This window comes from Pseudorasbora parva, chromosome 21, assembly GCF_024679245.1.
Source record: "Pseudorasbora parva isolate DD20220531a chromosome 21, ASM2467924v1, whole genome shotgun sequence".
NCBI lineage: Eukaryota > Metazoa > Chordata > Actinopteri > Cypriniformes > Gobionidae > Pseudorasbora > Pseudorasbora parva.
The window spans coordinates 20430796-20447257 of record NC_090192.1 but is presented as its reverse complement, the minus strand read 5'-3'; the positions used below and the strand labels follow the sequence as shown (position 1 = coordinate 20447257).

Below are 16462 nucleotides of genomic sequence, written 5' to 3'. Positions count from 1 at the left end.
CCTTTTTTGGTTTTTTAGTGCTACAAAAAGGTGCTTTATTCACAGCTTAGTTTGCTTATATGCTGAAACAACTATACAACATTCTAAAAGGAAACTTCATTTAAAAATGATAATTTTGTCATAATTTACTCACGTTCATAATATCTTACAAACCTGTTTGATTTTCTTTCTTTTGTAAAAAACAAAAGACCCTGTTTTGAGAAATATTGTTTTTTTTGCTCATTCAGTAGAAGTCAATGTAATCAAAACTGTTTGGTTATAAACATTCTTCAAAATATCACATGTTCCACAGAAAAAAAAAAGTCAAACAGGTTTGGTTTGGAACGACATGAGGGTGAGTAAATGACGATAGAATACATTTTTGTTGTTGTTGGGTGAACTGTAAATTGATTTGCTAAAACATGTTTAATGACATTGGCAACATTGTGTTAAGTAAGGGATAATCCACGGCTAGCCATGCATTAAAGGATTTTAATGCACGGCGTAGAGGCGAAGAACCGCTCGACGTGAAGCGAAGGGTGGTTGCCTCTAGGTCGTGCATTAAAATCATTTAATGCATGGGTAGCCGTGGATTATCCCACTTATACCATGGTTATTTGCCAAGTTAAAAACAAGTTAAAGCTTAACCTGAGGTTTTTTAAGAGACGGGTTAAAATGACGGTAGTTTTCTTACGTCTCGTTAGTTCTAGCACACCGTCACTTTAAATAAAGTAGAGCCATCGAAATGTTTTTATATGAACAAATTACCACATTTATTTAAATTCATTATTAAAGGAAAGAGACAGAGAACTGAAATAGAAAGATGAGAGAGAGAGAGAGAGAGAGAGAGAGAGAGAGAGAGAGAGAGAGAGAGAGAGAGAGAGATGCGTTCGCGATCTCTTCTTTATGTCAGTCTGAAGCTTAAGCATATCGAACATAACTAAATGGTTATTTAATGGATTTATTAAAATTATTTATGAATGACAGGCAACACTGCAGTGACAAGGCAATCTTTATTTGAACGAATCATCATTATGTAGCCTAGTGTGAAATAAACCCCGCGTCATAAAGACACATTACATTTAATGCATTAAATAAAATAATAATATAGGTGCTCGAGTCTGTCAGTGTAGGTGTCACGACCGTGATAGAATGTAAAAAACGCACGACACACGGCGACATGTTCCGCAACTCGGTGTCATGCAGGTGTCAGTGTCAGTCGCGATAATGTCAGTGACATGACAATGAAGACCGCATGTGCCACGGAGGTGCCAATACAATACGCGCATAGTTATAGATATGTATACGTATACATATCTTCGCATAGTGACATATGTGCCATTGGCTTCTGTGTGTCACGTAATGTCTCATGTCACTTAAAGTTGCCATAGATATGTATACCTGTGGTTGATACTGCCAGCTGCCACTGTCACTCTGTTTGCAAGCGTAACTGTGTTACTATGGTTACCAGTGTTTATAGTGGCGGATTAATTTTGAACTGTAATCAAACTGACTGGAACTACCTGTGCATTAAACGGTTTTACTGCACACCTTCCAGCCAATCAGAATCGAGTATTAAAACAGACCATGGTATAATTGTTTTTAATATCTGTTTGTCCAACCAATTTTGCATTCGCTGATGCTAATAATGCAGAAATGAGAAACGTAACCTTTTTTCAGGATTTAGGCTTCCCTAAAGCTTGGAACATACTCTGCAAGAACAAAGAAATTTGTTCGTTTTTTCGAGGTGGCAAGAACAAAGTTCGTTCTGGCAGTACATTCCACACTTCACGAGAAAAGCAGGTGCCGATCATCTGCGTTTCTTCGCATTAACCACGCCTACTTTAAATGTCTGACCAATCACATAATAGTTCTCGAACACCCGCAAGAAAAAAGTTCTGCTCAGGTGATGTGTCGAGAACAAGCTGCGAGAACTCCCAAACCAGGGCTGCGAGGACAAAATGATGTCACAGCGAGAACTTTTTTCTCTGTTCTTGCGGAGTATGTTGCATCCTTAAGGGTGTAATGATCGTAAAATTTCCTGATAAATTGCGATGTAAAAATATAAATTGTGAATGTGAAAAATTATCATAAAATATCTATGTTTTACAGTATATGGTATTAAACAGTCAATTATTATCATCAGTTACCATATGTTTTTTTAAATTCAAATTTCAATCATCAAAACCATATCTATGAAATTGAACAATTATGGGTTAGATAAACACCTTATTTTATCATTAATAATTTATTAGAATTTTAAGAGTAATCGAGTTAAATTTTTTTTTAATTTAGTCAGATAGAAAAAAGAAAACAAGATTTAATACTGTGTGTGTGTGTCTGTGTGTCTGTGTGTCTGTGTGTCTGTGTGTCTGTGTGTCTGTGTGTCTGTGTCTGTGTGTATGTACATACCAGAGTGATATTCCCTTATTCACTCTGGTAAGCCAACTATAAGTGTTTATATCTTAGATCTGCCCGGCAGGAAATTTCACACAAGCTTCACTCACCGTGCGCGAATAGAGAAAAGTTGTTTTGGCTTCTTTGACGCATATATTGTGTGGAAATCACTAATTTAAAATAACGGCAAACATGGGAGTGTCTGCTGACAAGACAAAAAAAAAAAAAAAAAACTCGACAGAGTGTGTAATAAAATCGCACAACCGAAACAATGTTCTTTCCTCAAAGCTTGCAGTTTTGTTTTTTAACCACTAGAGGGCCAAAATTTACATAGTGTACTTTTAACTTTGTTGGCTTCGTTTAAGGTGTCATGAGAGTATCGTGTTGCGAGATCAGTATAGAGTATCGAACCAATATGTGACGAGTGTATCGTTACACAAAACTGCTGGTTCAATCCCAAGTAGGGGTGACCCCAATGTGCTTTTGGAGCAGACTCTTAATCTCAGGTTTCTCCAGAGGGAATCTCAATGCCCATAATACACCGTAAATAGTCTTTGATGAAAAGCCTATGTGCTAAATGTGAACCAGTGCCAGGTGTCTCAGACTGCTGTCTGTGAACCTTGCTTTCTGGGAAGAAAGTCAAAGCTTTGCCTCCTGTACTTGCTTCTGCCTGCTTTCTCTCAGGATTACAAACATACTTGGACCGCCTCACCCTGGTGTGTTTCTCCTCCTCCAGATGAGGGGTTATGGGACAGGGAGTGGGCTTATCCGCAATAATTCTGCTCCAGATCCCTCTCCAGCAAACACACACTTCTTCACGGTCCTGTGTAGCATAACTGTGACGAGCACAGTGCATTGCACATTTAAAATCCTTTGTGTTGGTGAAAACAGCCCTTCAGACTATTTTTTTTTATTTGTTCTGTTAAATGTAGTGCTGCTATGTGTATAATTATTGTACTGTAATTTATGTGAAACAGTCCAATAAGCACATAGGACTAGACAGCCAATTCAAACAGTCCTTGTTAGAAAACACTTACCTGACTCTTTGGAATGCTCAATTCTGATTGGTTTGTCGTGGCATTGACTGGAAGGGCTAGGTCATGCATAGAATATTAGCAATATTAGTACAATATTTTGCTGACGTTATTAGGGAATATTGTGAATTTCATAATGATGTTAAAAGTGTAGCTTATATAGAAGCTTCATATATATATATATATATATATAATATATATATATATATATATATTAGAGGTTGAACGACTTTTATTTTTTTAAAGTCGACATTTATGTGATGAAAGTCGAGTCGACGTCGGCTAGTCGCTGATGACGTCATTAATAAAATAAATAAATAAAAAAACCTGAACCTTGAGCTGAGACTCGAACTCGGTTCTTGTGCACAGCTGGCATATGACAGCGCTGCCCATAAGGTTATTGATCCTACATGACAGCTTTTGTAACAGTTATTTTGTCTTCTGGTTGTTATATTTCTCACAGATTTCTGCTCGTTCTGAATAAGATACAGATAAAGTAGCACAATAAAGATTACATGTAGGCTATATGAATGCATTAGTAAGTGATTGTGTGTGAATTAATTCTTCCTGGCAGCGTCTCTCTACTATACTAATAGTGAAGCTGTGAGTTGTAGTTAATATATGCTAGAACGTTTCAGTTTCTAAGCTATTTTATTGATACATCACAGAACAGTGTTGACAATACATTTCTGCGCTACTGAATGGTTTTCACACGCGCGATCTCCGCGTGATGTGTGATCGGCTATGTGTGTGTGTTGCGTGCCAGGAATTGCTTATCCTGTTGCGCCCTCTATAGGCCAGCGACTAGTCGACGTCAAGCTTAAAGCGTCATGACAGAGCATTAAGGTCGACTAGTCGATTAGTCGACTAGTTGGTGCAACCCCTAATATATATAGCTTTATATATTTAGCTTATATGTATAATTTCACTCCCCTTGAAAAAGCAGCTGATAGGTTACTGCTTTCAAATGCTCCCGTGAATATTTTTAGGAATATTCTGTGAAGAGCGGCAAATATTTATGTTTATATTTTATTGCAGCTTAAAGAGTTAGTTCACCCAAAAATGAAATGGATGCCATTAATGACTCACCCTAATGTTGTTCCTCCTGTAAGACCTCATCTTTGGAACACAGTTTAAGATATTTTATATTTAGTCAGAGAGCGTATGCAAGTGTATAAACACTATACTGTCCATGATGTGACATCAGTTAGTTAATTAGAGTCCCTTGAAGCATCAAAAATACATTTTGGTCCAAAAATAGCAAAATCTCGCGAGTGTCTCTCATTACGCTTCTGAGCTGTAAACGTCATACTCTGGCCGGGCCAATAACATTGTGTATAGAGTCGGTGGGCGGGGCTTAACATAATGATGGCCGAGTTGTGCTTGCGCGTGCTTCTAGTAAACACAGAAACTGGCTAACGGCGGTCTTTCGAATCAGCTTTGACCGTGACTCTGGAGGACTTGGAGTTAAGCTTTTCTCTGAGAAAATAACAAAGAATGGCACTGAAGTCATTCTTAAAAAGGGAAGATGTGTTCTGAGTTTTGCCGACCGGATACGGCGAAAGTTTAATCTGTCAACTAGCTCCGCTTCACCTTCGTTGCTCTGGTTGGTTGTAGCGATATCCAATTGCATGCACGGCATGCAGAGGGAGTTTGTAAGACAATCGTTTATCCCGCCCCTCAGATTGAACCCTGTCAATGGTGAGTTTCCAGACCAAACATCTTGATGTGGGTCTGGCTTGTCAGGCTAACTTTATTCAGCATTGTCTTCTCTTCCGTGTTTGTGTTCAATCCTCAAATAAAGATTCAAACGGTTATGAATCAGTGAATCAATCAATGATTCGAATCTCCAAAGTCACGTGATTTCAGCAGTTTGGCACGCGATCCGAATCATGAATCTATACGCTGATTTACAACTGTTTGAATCTTTATTTGAGGATTGAAAACAAACAAGGAAGAGAAGACAATGCTGAACAAAGTCGTAGTTTTTGTTATTTTTGGACCAAAATGTATTTTCGATGCTTCAAGAGATTCTAATTAACTGATGTCACATATGGACTATTCTGATGATGTTTTTATTCCCTTTCTGGACATGGACAGTATAGTGTGCATACACTTAGATACGCTGTCGGACTAAATATAAAATATCTTAAACTGTGTTCTGAAGATGAACAAAGGTCTTACGGGTGTGGAACGACATTAGGGTGAGTCATTAATGACATCAATTTCATTTTTAACCTTTTAAGCATAGTAGCCAATCACAGACATTAACGTAATGATGAATCAGAAGTGTTTGTTATGCAGAAGAGATTTTGTTTAATGTGATCTCATGCTGGGTGAATGAGTTCTCATGAGTCCTTTCATTACAACCAAAAAAAAGTGTGAAGCTGATGTAAATATGAGATTGATATGCAGTGTAGAGTGTTTTTTTGTGTATAAGGGGAGCAATAGTGCGGAACTCAGTGAGATTGCAAGTGATTGACAGCTTAAGTGATTAGGGAGGGAGTATTATTTGCGCACTTTTGGTATATATAACAATTTGCAGAAAAGTTTTATTTTTAGTGCTGCTACTCCATGCAGAAGTTTTGGGAGAGACAAATTTAAATGCAGAACTGAATCTGAAAGTGCAGAGATTGACAGTGAAAACCATAGCAATGGAAAATACCAAAAAATGGTTCTTTGTTCTTCATTTTATTACAAATGTTTCACTTGACCTTTTTAATGTTTAAGATGCAAACTCCTCACCTTTCTGTGAGAATTCACCTTTTTGAGCTCAAAATTGTTCACCTACGAGATTTGTGTAGATCCGGTGAGAATTTTTTGGGGGGTGGGGGGTAGAAATAAACTACAGAAAAAATAAAACAAAGAAATGTACACAGATGCGTCTATTTACTACGAATGTTTTCTATATCCACACAATTTTCTAACCTCTTTTTTTTTTTTTTTTTACCCCATTCACCCTTTTGCATCCCTGTTACTTGACTAAAATTATTTGAAGGATACATTTTATTATTAGCATTTATAATGAACTGAGTTCCAATATTTTTTGCTATGATACAAAGAACCATGAAATTGTACTTGCATTGGTACAGACCAGGTCTTAACAAATCTGTATTTCAGCTAGATCATTAATGTAGTAGAAAATGAAATTAGCACAATCATTCAAATATACTCCAGGGTTTCTACTGATAGAAAGCCATATGCTAATCGCTGAAGTAACCCATAACATCTGACTCTGTGATACGCACCAAGACCGGCATTTTGCCCTTATTTTGCGTTCACTTTACTGTTTAAGTGTAATAAGGAAAACAAACTCAAGATGGCTTTATGTTCATGCACTTTGGGTGTAAGCATAACAATCTTTGGGAATAAAATTATGCGCAGTCCCACACCAAAATTCATCAACTCCAACAATATTCATCCAGATTAAATGAAGCGAGCGAATGAGGTGAGGCGGGTTTGTTTATCAACTCGCTGTTGGAGAAATGAGAAGGTAAGATGTATCTGTTCTTTAGAAAATTTGCACTGGAAACATTGCAGTATCAAAATCTATATTTTTGACAACACTACGATGCTTGTTTCAGATGCCTTTTTAAAAGACTACAATTGAAAAATGTATATATTCTATAAAAGTCCACTGCTGAAATCCACCAGCGGATTGGTTAATGTCAAGCCCTGGTATTGACTACTGGAATTTTGGCGTCGTGACAACACTACATGTGTAACCCAAGTTGAGTTGAATGCTAATTTTCAACGATAAAGAAACTTTTAATTTAATAATGTTCATTTAATAATGTTCTGTGACTCCAACATATGATTTCACTATAGAGTGGGTCCGTTGTTTACCTCTTGATCGTTTTGATTTATTAATTTACATATTACTTTAATTATGAGTAAATTTGTATGATTTTATGGATATTGATTATTTTGGAGTTTGTCTTGGTTCGGGTTTTATTACTGAATTGAAGATTTTTTTGTCCTTTGGGTTTGTTTGTTCCCCAGGGCTCGTTATATTTTGTTGAGAAGTTGCTTTTTGCCTCAGGATTGTTTCTTTCATTTACTTTTTCATTTGGTGCAATAGTTTGCATGCCTTCCCCTATATGTGTTTTTTTATTTATTGTGATATTTTTTAATTCCCATCCCAACTCATGTCCTGAGTGTATCCCTTGGACAGCTTTATTACAGAAAACAAAGCACAAAGAAAAATGACTCCTAAAAACAAATGTAGTCCTTTTCTTGTAACCGTTTTCTGGAAATAGTTTTTGAAAGGGACATTGCGCACAAGTTTACTGAAGCGTTTTCTGATTACGCCTATGGCTGCCAAATGGATCTCTGGTGGTCTGATAAGCTTTTTCTCTTAGAGAGACCGTAATTGAGCTATACTGCTGTTCAAAGATACCAATGTTGTTGCTTCAAAAAAGAAAAGAAAAAAAGATGATAATAAAAAAACAAAACAAAGACATCTTTGACTTTCTTTTGCTGAGAGTACTTTAAGCTTGTTAAATGGGAATCCGGCTAGCCAGGTTTATATAGATGGCTCCGTCCAAGCCTGCGGTTCCTCTGAGATTCATTAAATGATAATGGACTGATAGGAGTGTTCAGACTTTGTCTTTTGGAGCCGTGTTGTTGGGGTTATCTAGGTTACCCTATGCCAGGTTATCCAGCTTTGAGAGTGCAATGACAACAAAGACTCTCTCTCTCTCTCTCTCTCTCTCTCTCTCTCTCTCTCTCTCTCTCTCTCTCTCTCTCTCTCTCTCTCTCTCTCTCTCTCTCTCTCTCTCTCTCTCTCTCTCTCTCTCTCTCTCTCTCTCTCTCTCTCTCTCTCTCTCTCTCTCTCTCTCACCCTCTCTCTCACCCTCTCACCATGAAAGTCTGGATTTAGACTATACTGAGTGCTGCAGTTTTTTCATGGTGTTTTGAAGTACTTTAATAATGCTTCCCAGTCAGAGCTTTATGTTTCACTCGGATTATTCAAAGACTAATGTGTTTTGAGACAAAATCTGCAGAGGCTCCCCTTACGGCTGTGTTATAAATGCCTTACCCTTTCACGTCACCTTCATTTTAAAGAAATTAATGTCGGGCTGGTATTTTAAGGCTTGCGTAGTTCTTTTTATTAGTTCTCTGGTGCTATACAAATGAAAATGTCAGTGGTATAAAACAGTAACCCTTATTGAAAGAATGGAGACAGGTGTGGGACATTAAATCCCACTGAGATATTGAGTCTTATTGTTCAGAAATCATGTTTTTTTCTGAGCCAATGAGGACAAAAGCCATTGTTCATTTTATGTAGGGTCTGATACGTTTATAAAATTGTTTTTTTCCCTTTCTTAGCTGAACTGAGGCAAGCCATTGTGGCCATGATGAACAGGAAAGATGAACTCACTGAGCAGAACACGTAAGAATTTCTTTACTTTGCTTATTTTTTCACTTCGTTCATGAAACTCGTTCATGAAACATGAATGGATTTGTGTGTAAATCTATTATTGAAACTATTGTTTTGGGTGGGAATGGCTCTAATAATTTTCATAAATTAGTTCTGCTTGTTTGTTGACTTTCTCATATGTATCCAAGAATTAAAATGCTACTATTTTTTTAAATATAATCTATAGAATTGACATATCGGTAACACTTAACAATAAGGTTTTTATTTGTTAACATAAGTTAACTTCATGAACTAATGATAAACAATACTTTATACAGCATTCATTAATCTTAAATTCTACATTAACACGTTATTAAAATCAAAAGTTTTATCTGTTGAATAACATGAACAAACAGTGAATAATTCTGTTTTTATTATCATGAATGAATGGATTAAGTGTTACTCATATGACAATTTAAGTTGGTTTGTTTTAATAATTTGTTGATTTTTAATAGTTTGTTATATTAATAGTATGTTATGTGTATTGTGGCCAATCAAGTAACAATCAAATACAATACTGTTAAAACAGGGTCAGTAAATTAATATTACAATTAATGTGTAGTATAGTTAGCAAGTAAATAAAAACATCCTGCAAAGTTTTAAATCTGAAAGTGCACTATTTATATAGTTATTGTCTCTCAAAAGAGTCGACTGAAAGTCAATTCAAGAAATAATTTTTAAACGAATCGCAAACTCGCGCAATAAGTGGACGGACGAGCAATGTACAAATGTTTCATTGTGACATAAACAACGAAACATTAGCACATTGCCCGTCCACTTTCTTGCGCGCACACTCCGCGCAGACACCAAGGAAAACTTGAGCCAGCTCAAACACTGCAGCGGATACTATATAGCATCATGTCGAGAAGACGCTGTGCTCTGTATTTTATTGTGTAAGTATCTGGCTAACCAGCTAAGTAACGTTATTACTGTCTTACTGAAATACTACTATAAATCAGCTATAGGCTGCAGTATTACCTAAAACTGTGTCTATTAATGCAGATTTTTTTCTCATTTTATCTTTGAGTAATGATAAAGGATGGAGCAAGATTTGTTTAACATCAGCATCAGAATCACTTACATCAGTCATTCATTAGTGCTCGGCTAACATATGCAATGTTATTGATACAGTTCTCGCATTTGCAACACACACACACACACACACACACACACACACACACACACACACACACACACACACACACACACACACGTTTGTTTTTGTGACATATGGGGACATTCCATAGGCATAATGGTTTTTATACTATACAAATCGTATTTTCTATCCCCTTACACTGCCCCTGCCCCTAAACCTACCCATCACAGGAAACATTCTGCATTTTTTACTTTTTCAAAAAAACACTCATCCTGTATGATTTATAAGAATTTTTAAAAGTGGGGACATGGCTAATGTCACACAGGCTTGTTGATAGAAGGGCACTTGTTAATGCTGATAGTGAGGAATTACAGTTGAAACATCTCATAATTTACCTCAAACTGAGTAGCATTACTGCGAAACATCCTGCTCAAGGTTTGGGTTGAATAACTAGTTCTTTCATTGTTTCATCATTGGACTTGTGCTAGGATTGATGTAAAATCAACGTAATCGTTACTGTCTTCACAGTGTGTGAAATCGCTGAGCTTAAGGAACAGGAAGCCTCCTGAACGGAGCTGAAGATCAGTTAGGGTAATGGGCGTTTAGCTTCTGAAATACGCGCTGTACGTGGTAGAACAGTCAGAACAGACTGGGCCATCTGACCAATCAGAGCAGAGTAGGCTCTGCGGAAAGGAGGGATTTCGAGAGACAATCGAGTCTCATCCAACGAGTCATTTGAGAATCATTGAATACTGTGGTGATGTGCAATTATTTTTTTTTTTAAACTTTCATGCATGTAAACCTCCTCCTTGTTAGAGACCTCCAAAACTAAATTAGGAAACTTTAAAATAGCATAATAAGGGCACTTTAAGCAAGGATGGATTGAATTGATCAAAAATGACTGAAATCCTTTGTAAAATTATAGCTACGTTTCTTTATTATTTTAAAACAGTTGCCGTTCTTTTGAACATTCTATTAATCAAAGACAACATCAATCCTGAAAAAATGCATCACGCTTTCCACAAAAAACATTAAGCAGCACAACCATTTTCTTGTAATAATAACTTGTAATATTGTAAAAATCATAATAATAGTTTTCTTTCTGAAACATTATCGACCCAAAATATTTGAGCAGTAATGTATATCAGGGTTTTTAATCCAGTGTTGGTTACAGTATTGCAAAAATTGCAAACTGCATATAAAATAAATAGAAAATAACTCACTGACATTTATTTTTAATTGAGGTGTCTCCACTCACTGACCCTTTGTTAAAAAAATTACTTGAGTTTCAGTGAGTATCAGGCCTGATTTTGTAACCCATTTGTGAAAAGTGCCATGATGTGCACAGTCAATAATGTGCAGCTGGGTAATTATCCTGTGCACTGGTAGTCATTAAAGACATCTAAGGAAAAGTGGGTCAGATGTGTGTGTGTGTGTGTGTCTTAATGTTGTTAAACTCTTTGGCACAGGTCTCTGCGCGGTCTCCTGGGTGGGGAGATGGAGCACTCTGCTGGGCTCAGGCAGGAGGTGGACAGCTTGAAGAGGAGACTGGCTGAGCTAGAGGAGAGACATGCAGCCAAAGTCCAAGCTCTCATGAGGTAATTTCACTTGAGACTAACCAAAACAAGGTCTCAACATAGGCAGACTATCAGCCTAAAGTCTAGTCCACATTGCATTTGAATCTTGCCAAACACCACCTACTTAGAAAACTGCTATCTGACCTAGGGCTGGGTGATAAACGATAACGGTAATTATCACGATATAATTTAAAATAAAACGATAACAACAGTTTGATAAATTCTCGATATAATGCTTACGCGCTATGCGTAATGCTGTGCATGCGTATTGCAGACCGGGCTTCTGGGTGCTGCACGCGCTGTTGTTTACAGTCAGTGACTGACAGGCTTGGAGGATCAGAGTGAAGTGGAGTGAGAAAAATGAGCAATAGTGAAGAAAACTCAGAGCTCACGACCAGCTCGGAGGACACAGATATCGTTGACAAGTTAGTTCGTTCAACTTCAGTGGTTTGGAGATATTTTGGCGATCCCATCTGACATAAAACAGCGACGTACGTGGACTGCTTATCAATAACATAGGTTCAAGTTCACCACACAGAATTTAATTATTAAATTATCCTGCTTCTTTGATGTTCTTCCATATAACATTGAGCCCAGCACAGCGGTAAATCTACATGAACTTAATTCACACACAGGCTTATTAACTTGTTAGTTGCGGTGGCTGACTTACAACAAGCTAACGCTAACTGTTCCAAACTATAATCACTAAAACATCGGACTTGTACATGATCACTATCATAATTGTCTTTGATGATTTATTAATATCTTGGCATCTCCTGTATCAAAAGAGAAATAATGTCATCCGATGTTTAAAATGAATAAAATAGACTAGACAGCCCTTACTGGAGATCTACAAATACTGAACTTTGCTCTCTCCGTCTTCTCGCGACCAGCCCACTGTCGCTGAGGTGTGTGTGTCGGTGAGTGAGTGAGTGAGTGAGTGAGTGAGTGAGTGAGTGAGAGAGTGAGTGAGTGAGTGAGTGAGTGAGAGAGTGAGAGAGTGAGAGAGTGAGAGAGTGAGAGAGTGAGAGAGTGAGAGAGTGAGAGAGTGAGAGAGAGTGAGTGAGAGAGAGAGTGAGTGAGAGAGAGAGTGAGAGAGAGAGTGAGAGAGAGAGTGAGTGAGAGAGAGAGTGAGAGTGAGAGAGTGAGAGAGTGAGAGAGTGAGAGAGTGAGAGAGTGAGAGAGTGAGAGAGTGAGAGAGTGAGAGAGAGTGAGAGAGTGAGAGAGTGAGAGTGAGAGTGAGAGAGAGATGCACAGTGGACCTGTTTGCATTTACTACTTACACAATAAGTAATGATATTGTTGATATACAGTGTAGAGTACAGAAATGCTGACCACAATTAAGATTTTAATAAATAAATCTACCTTAGTTTTAATAAAATGTTCACCTGTTTGGGAAGTGTTTGTCATGTTTTGACAATAAAGGATAGTTTAAAACCACAGTTAACTGTCTGTTTTCTACATATTTCACTCAGGAGCAAAAATATGCCTTTAAACTTTAAAGAAATAAAGATTTTACATTTATCGTGATATTTATCGATATCGACTGATATGGAAAATTATATCGTGATATTTTTTTTGGGCCATATCGCCCAGCCCTAATCTGACCTGAAGCACTGTTTCTTTTTCCCCCTTTAGTTTAGAGATGAGAACATCTGTAATTGGTGATACCACAGTTTTCATCTTCCTAACTTGGTTCTAGAAACAAAAAGAATCATTTGATGCCACAAACTTTACAGCCGTCGAGGTTGCCAAACAACAGTATTTGTGGACATTATTAACTTTATCTAGATTTTTGTATGTTTAATTGCTTGGTTCCCAGAGATGATCCTGATTTACCATGATCCTGAAGAAAGGTCCACCAATTAGTGCAGTTTCAAGTGAAAAATGTGAGCGCAGTGTTGTGGAGACTAGATGGCAACATTAGTTGGCTAATGTTAGCATTAAAGGGTTACTTCAGTGATTTAGAATTAAGCTGTGTATTTAAATTAAGTCATTAATGGAGTAGAAATGTGAAATTATTTTTGAATTTGGTTAGCCTAGAAATCTAGACGCACCCTAGCGCCAGCAAATTTAATCTGCCCGCAAGTGTCGTCTAGGAACTCTCAATACCCTTCTGAGCTGTATTCCTCTCACTCTGGACGGGCCAATCACATCGTGTATAGAGTTGGCGGGCGGGGCCATAATGACGACGGCCGAGTTGCGTTTGCGTGCTTCTGTTGTCTAGTAAACACAGAAACTGGCGAACGGTGGCGGTCTTTCGAATCAGCTTTGGCTGCGATTCTGGAAGACTTGGAGTTCAGCTTTTCTCTGAGAAAAGAACAAAGAACGGCACTGAAGTCATTCTTAAAAAGGGAAGATGTGTTCGAAATTTAGTCGACCGGATACAGTGAATGTTTAATCTATCAACAAGCTCTGTTTCACATTCGTTGCTCTGGTTGGTCGTGGCACTATCCTATCGCGTGCAGAGGGAGTTTGAAAGACAACCATTTATCCCGCTCCTCGGATTGAGCCCTGTCAATGGTGAGTTTCCAGACCAAACATCTTGATGTGGGTCTGGCTTGTCAGGCTAGAATTTGGTGCCTTCTAGACCGAGAAAAGACAGAAAATGTATTTTTGACTCATGGGGATGAAAGACAACAACTCCCAGAATGCACTTGCTTCGCTTCTCTACTAGTCCAATCCCAAAGCCACTGCTATTGAATTCAAGTTAAGTAAAATAAAATCAGTTCATAAAATCAGTTCAGTTAGAAAACAGACACTACAATTAAAAACTCAATATGTCTGTGCAATATAATGTGAGTGAGGCGATTGAGTGTCACGGCACAAACGCTGCAGGAGTCAGATTACATTCAGTAATCTGAGGTAAGTGCAGGGGTGCGGCATACATTCACGGTGCGTGTTCAGCCGGGCACGGTTTCATTTAATGTCTTCAGAAGCTTAACTTTTAAAACTTTTAACTTTTAAAAACCTCTAGCTAAATCTAATACACTCCCATTCAAAATTTTAGGTTTAGGATTTTGTAATGTTTTTTGAAATTGGTCTCTTATGCACATCAAGGCTGCTTTTATATGATCAAAAATACAGTAAAAACTGTAATATTATGAAATGTGACAATTTATAATAACTGTTCTATTTTAATACATTCAAATTTGGATTTATTTCCATGATGAAAATTTTCATCAGCCATTACTCGATTCTTCGAAGTCACATGATCCTTTAGAAACCATTCAAATATTCTAATATGCTGATTTGCTGCTCAAGAAACATTTCTTATTACTCAGCCTTTTATAATTATAAAGTCTTAACCTTTTTTAAACTTTTCAAATACTTTCTTCATTGCCAAATCAAATGTGATGATTAATCTTGTGGGTTGATTTGGTTTTATAGTCCTAAGGCTTATAACTCTTTATTGAAGAAATTTCTTGAGCACCTATGGAGAAAATCAATAAGAAAAATACATAAAAGCTCTGTGGCTGAGACTAACTAAAGAATCAGACGCGTTACAGTTATCCTCAAAGTCATCAGAAACCAAAAGTGTTTCATGTATTAATTCGCTTCAAGTATGAGCAACATCAAATTTATCACCATTGCTTAAAAGATTAGTTCACTTTAAAATTAAAATGACTCACCCTCAAGTCATCCCAGGTGTATATGACTTTCTTTTTTCGGATGGTTCCACGCTTAATAATAGTGGCAATGAATGGGGCTCACGAGTTTAAAGCTCAAAAAAGTGCATCCATCCATTATACAAGTAATCCACATGGCTCCGGGGGGTTAATAAAGGTCTTCTGAAACGAATCAAATGAGTTTTGTAAGAAAAATATCCATATTTTAAACTTGAATAAAATATCTACCGTACACCAGACCATCTTCCATATTCAACTTGTGTAATGGCTCTCAAAGTTAAAAAAACGCTTACTCTACTCACTAGTCACAAGACTAGTTACACTGTTTTCAATTAGTAACTTTATTTTTCTTCATAAAGTTTTAAATATTGATATTTTTCCTCTCAAAACTCGATCGATTTGCCTCAGAAGACCTTTATTAACCCCCTGGAATACGTTTATGTTGAATCTATACACTTTTTTTTTAAGCTTCATACTCAATGGACCACGTCACTGCCATTTATAACGCGTGGAAGCGTCAGGATATTTATTACTATAACTCAGATTGTGTTCATCAGAAAGAAGAAACTCATATACACTTAGGATGGCTTGAGTGCGAGTAAATCAGGGGGTAAAATTCATTTTAAAGTGAACTAATCCTTTAAGCAAAGTATACTTTTCTAACAAAAGTCTTTTCCGTTTCTTCCTGTCTCGGAGTCTTGCAAACTGAAAAGTTTTTCTGACTGAAACCTAATCTGTCCTAGTCGATAGCGACTAAAAATAAGATGTGGAAATGCTTGGTGCGGCTGTGCGCTCAGAGGAAGCACCTGTGAGCCGTGCTCTTGGGCTTAGCTCCATTGATTCATCCTGACTCAGTGGGCAGTATTTAAGAAGCGGGATCCATGCAGCAAGAGGCCAAAACGCTCTCACACTCCTGTCAACACAAACCTCTCCCACGCCATCACATCCAGGTTTAACCGGGCGAGCAGAAACAGTCGAAGGGGTGGTCGTGGCAGCGTCTGACAGTCGGAATAATACTTTACCGAACACCGCGGAGCTGCCAGGGTTTTTGTCTTCCTGAAGTGCTGCTGGATTATTGGGAGAGACATGTTGCTTTTGTGAGCATTTCATCAGCTCTAATGTAGTGGTTCCTCAGGGGGATAATGTGGGGAGTGAATGAACAAATTAATTTAGCTCAGTAGGAGGACAGCGGCCGAGAGCAGGAGGCAGGCTTGTCAGTATGACGTGGTGTCAAAGAGAGGATTATGAGGGAGAAAACCACACTCTGTATCATGCTGGTGACATCTGCACTGTGCCTGGATAGTGCATCCCTCCACTTGCTTTTCATC

The 16462-nt window shown here is 37.6% G+C and overlaps 1 protein-coding gene across 5 annotated transcripts in view; it reads left to right on the top strand.

Moving 5' to 3' along the window:
• The window catches only part of snx29 (sorting nexin 29), a 175160-nt gene that overhangs the window by 20012 nt on the left and 138686 nt on the right, over positions 1-16462 (top strand). For all 5 annotated transcript variants that reach the window (XR_010899997.1, XR_010899996.1, XM_067429107.1 and 2 more), the window contains 2 exons: positions 8742-8805; positions 11398-11526. Coding sequence is in view for 3 of the 5 variants with exons in the window: in XM_067429107.1 (XP_067285208.1) it covers positions 8742-8805; positions 11398-11526 (193 nt within the window). In the remaining 2 variants the exon portion in view is untranslated. The remainder of the gene's footprint in view (positions 1-8741; positions 8806-11397; positions 11527-16462) is intronic.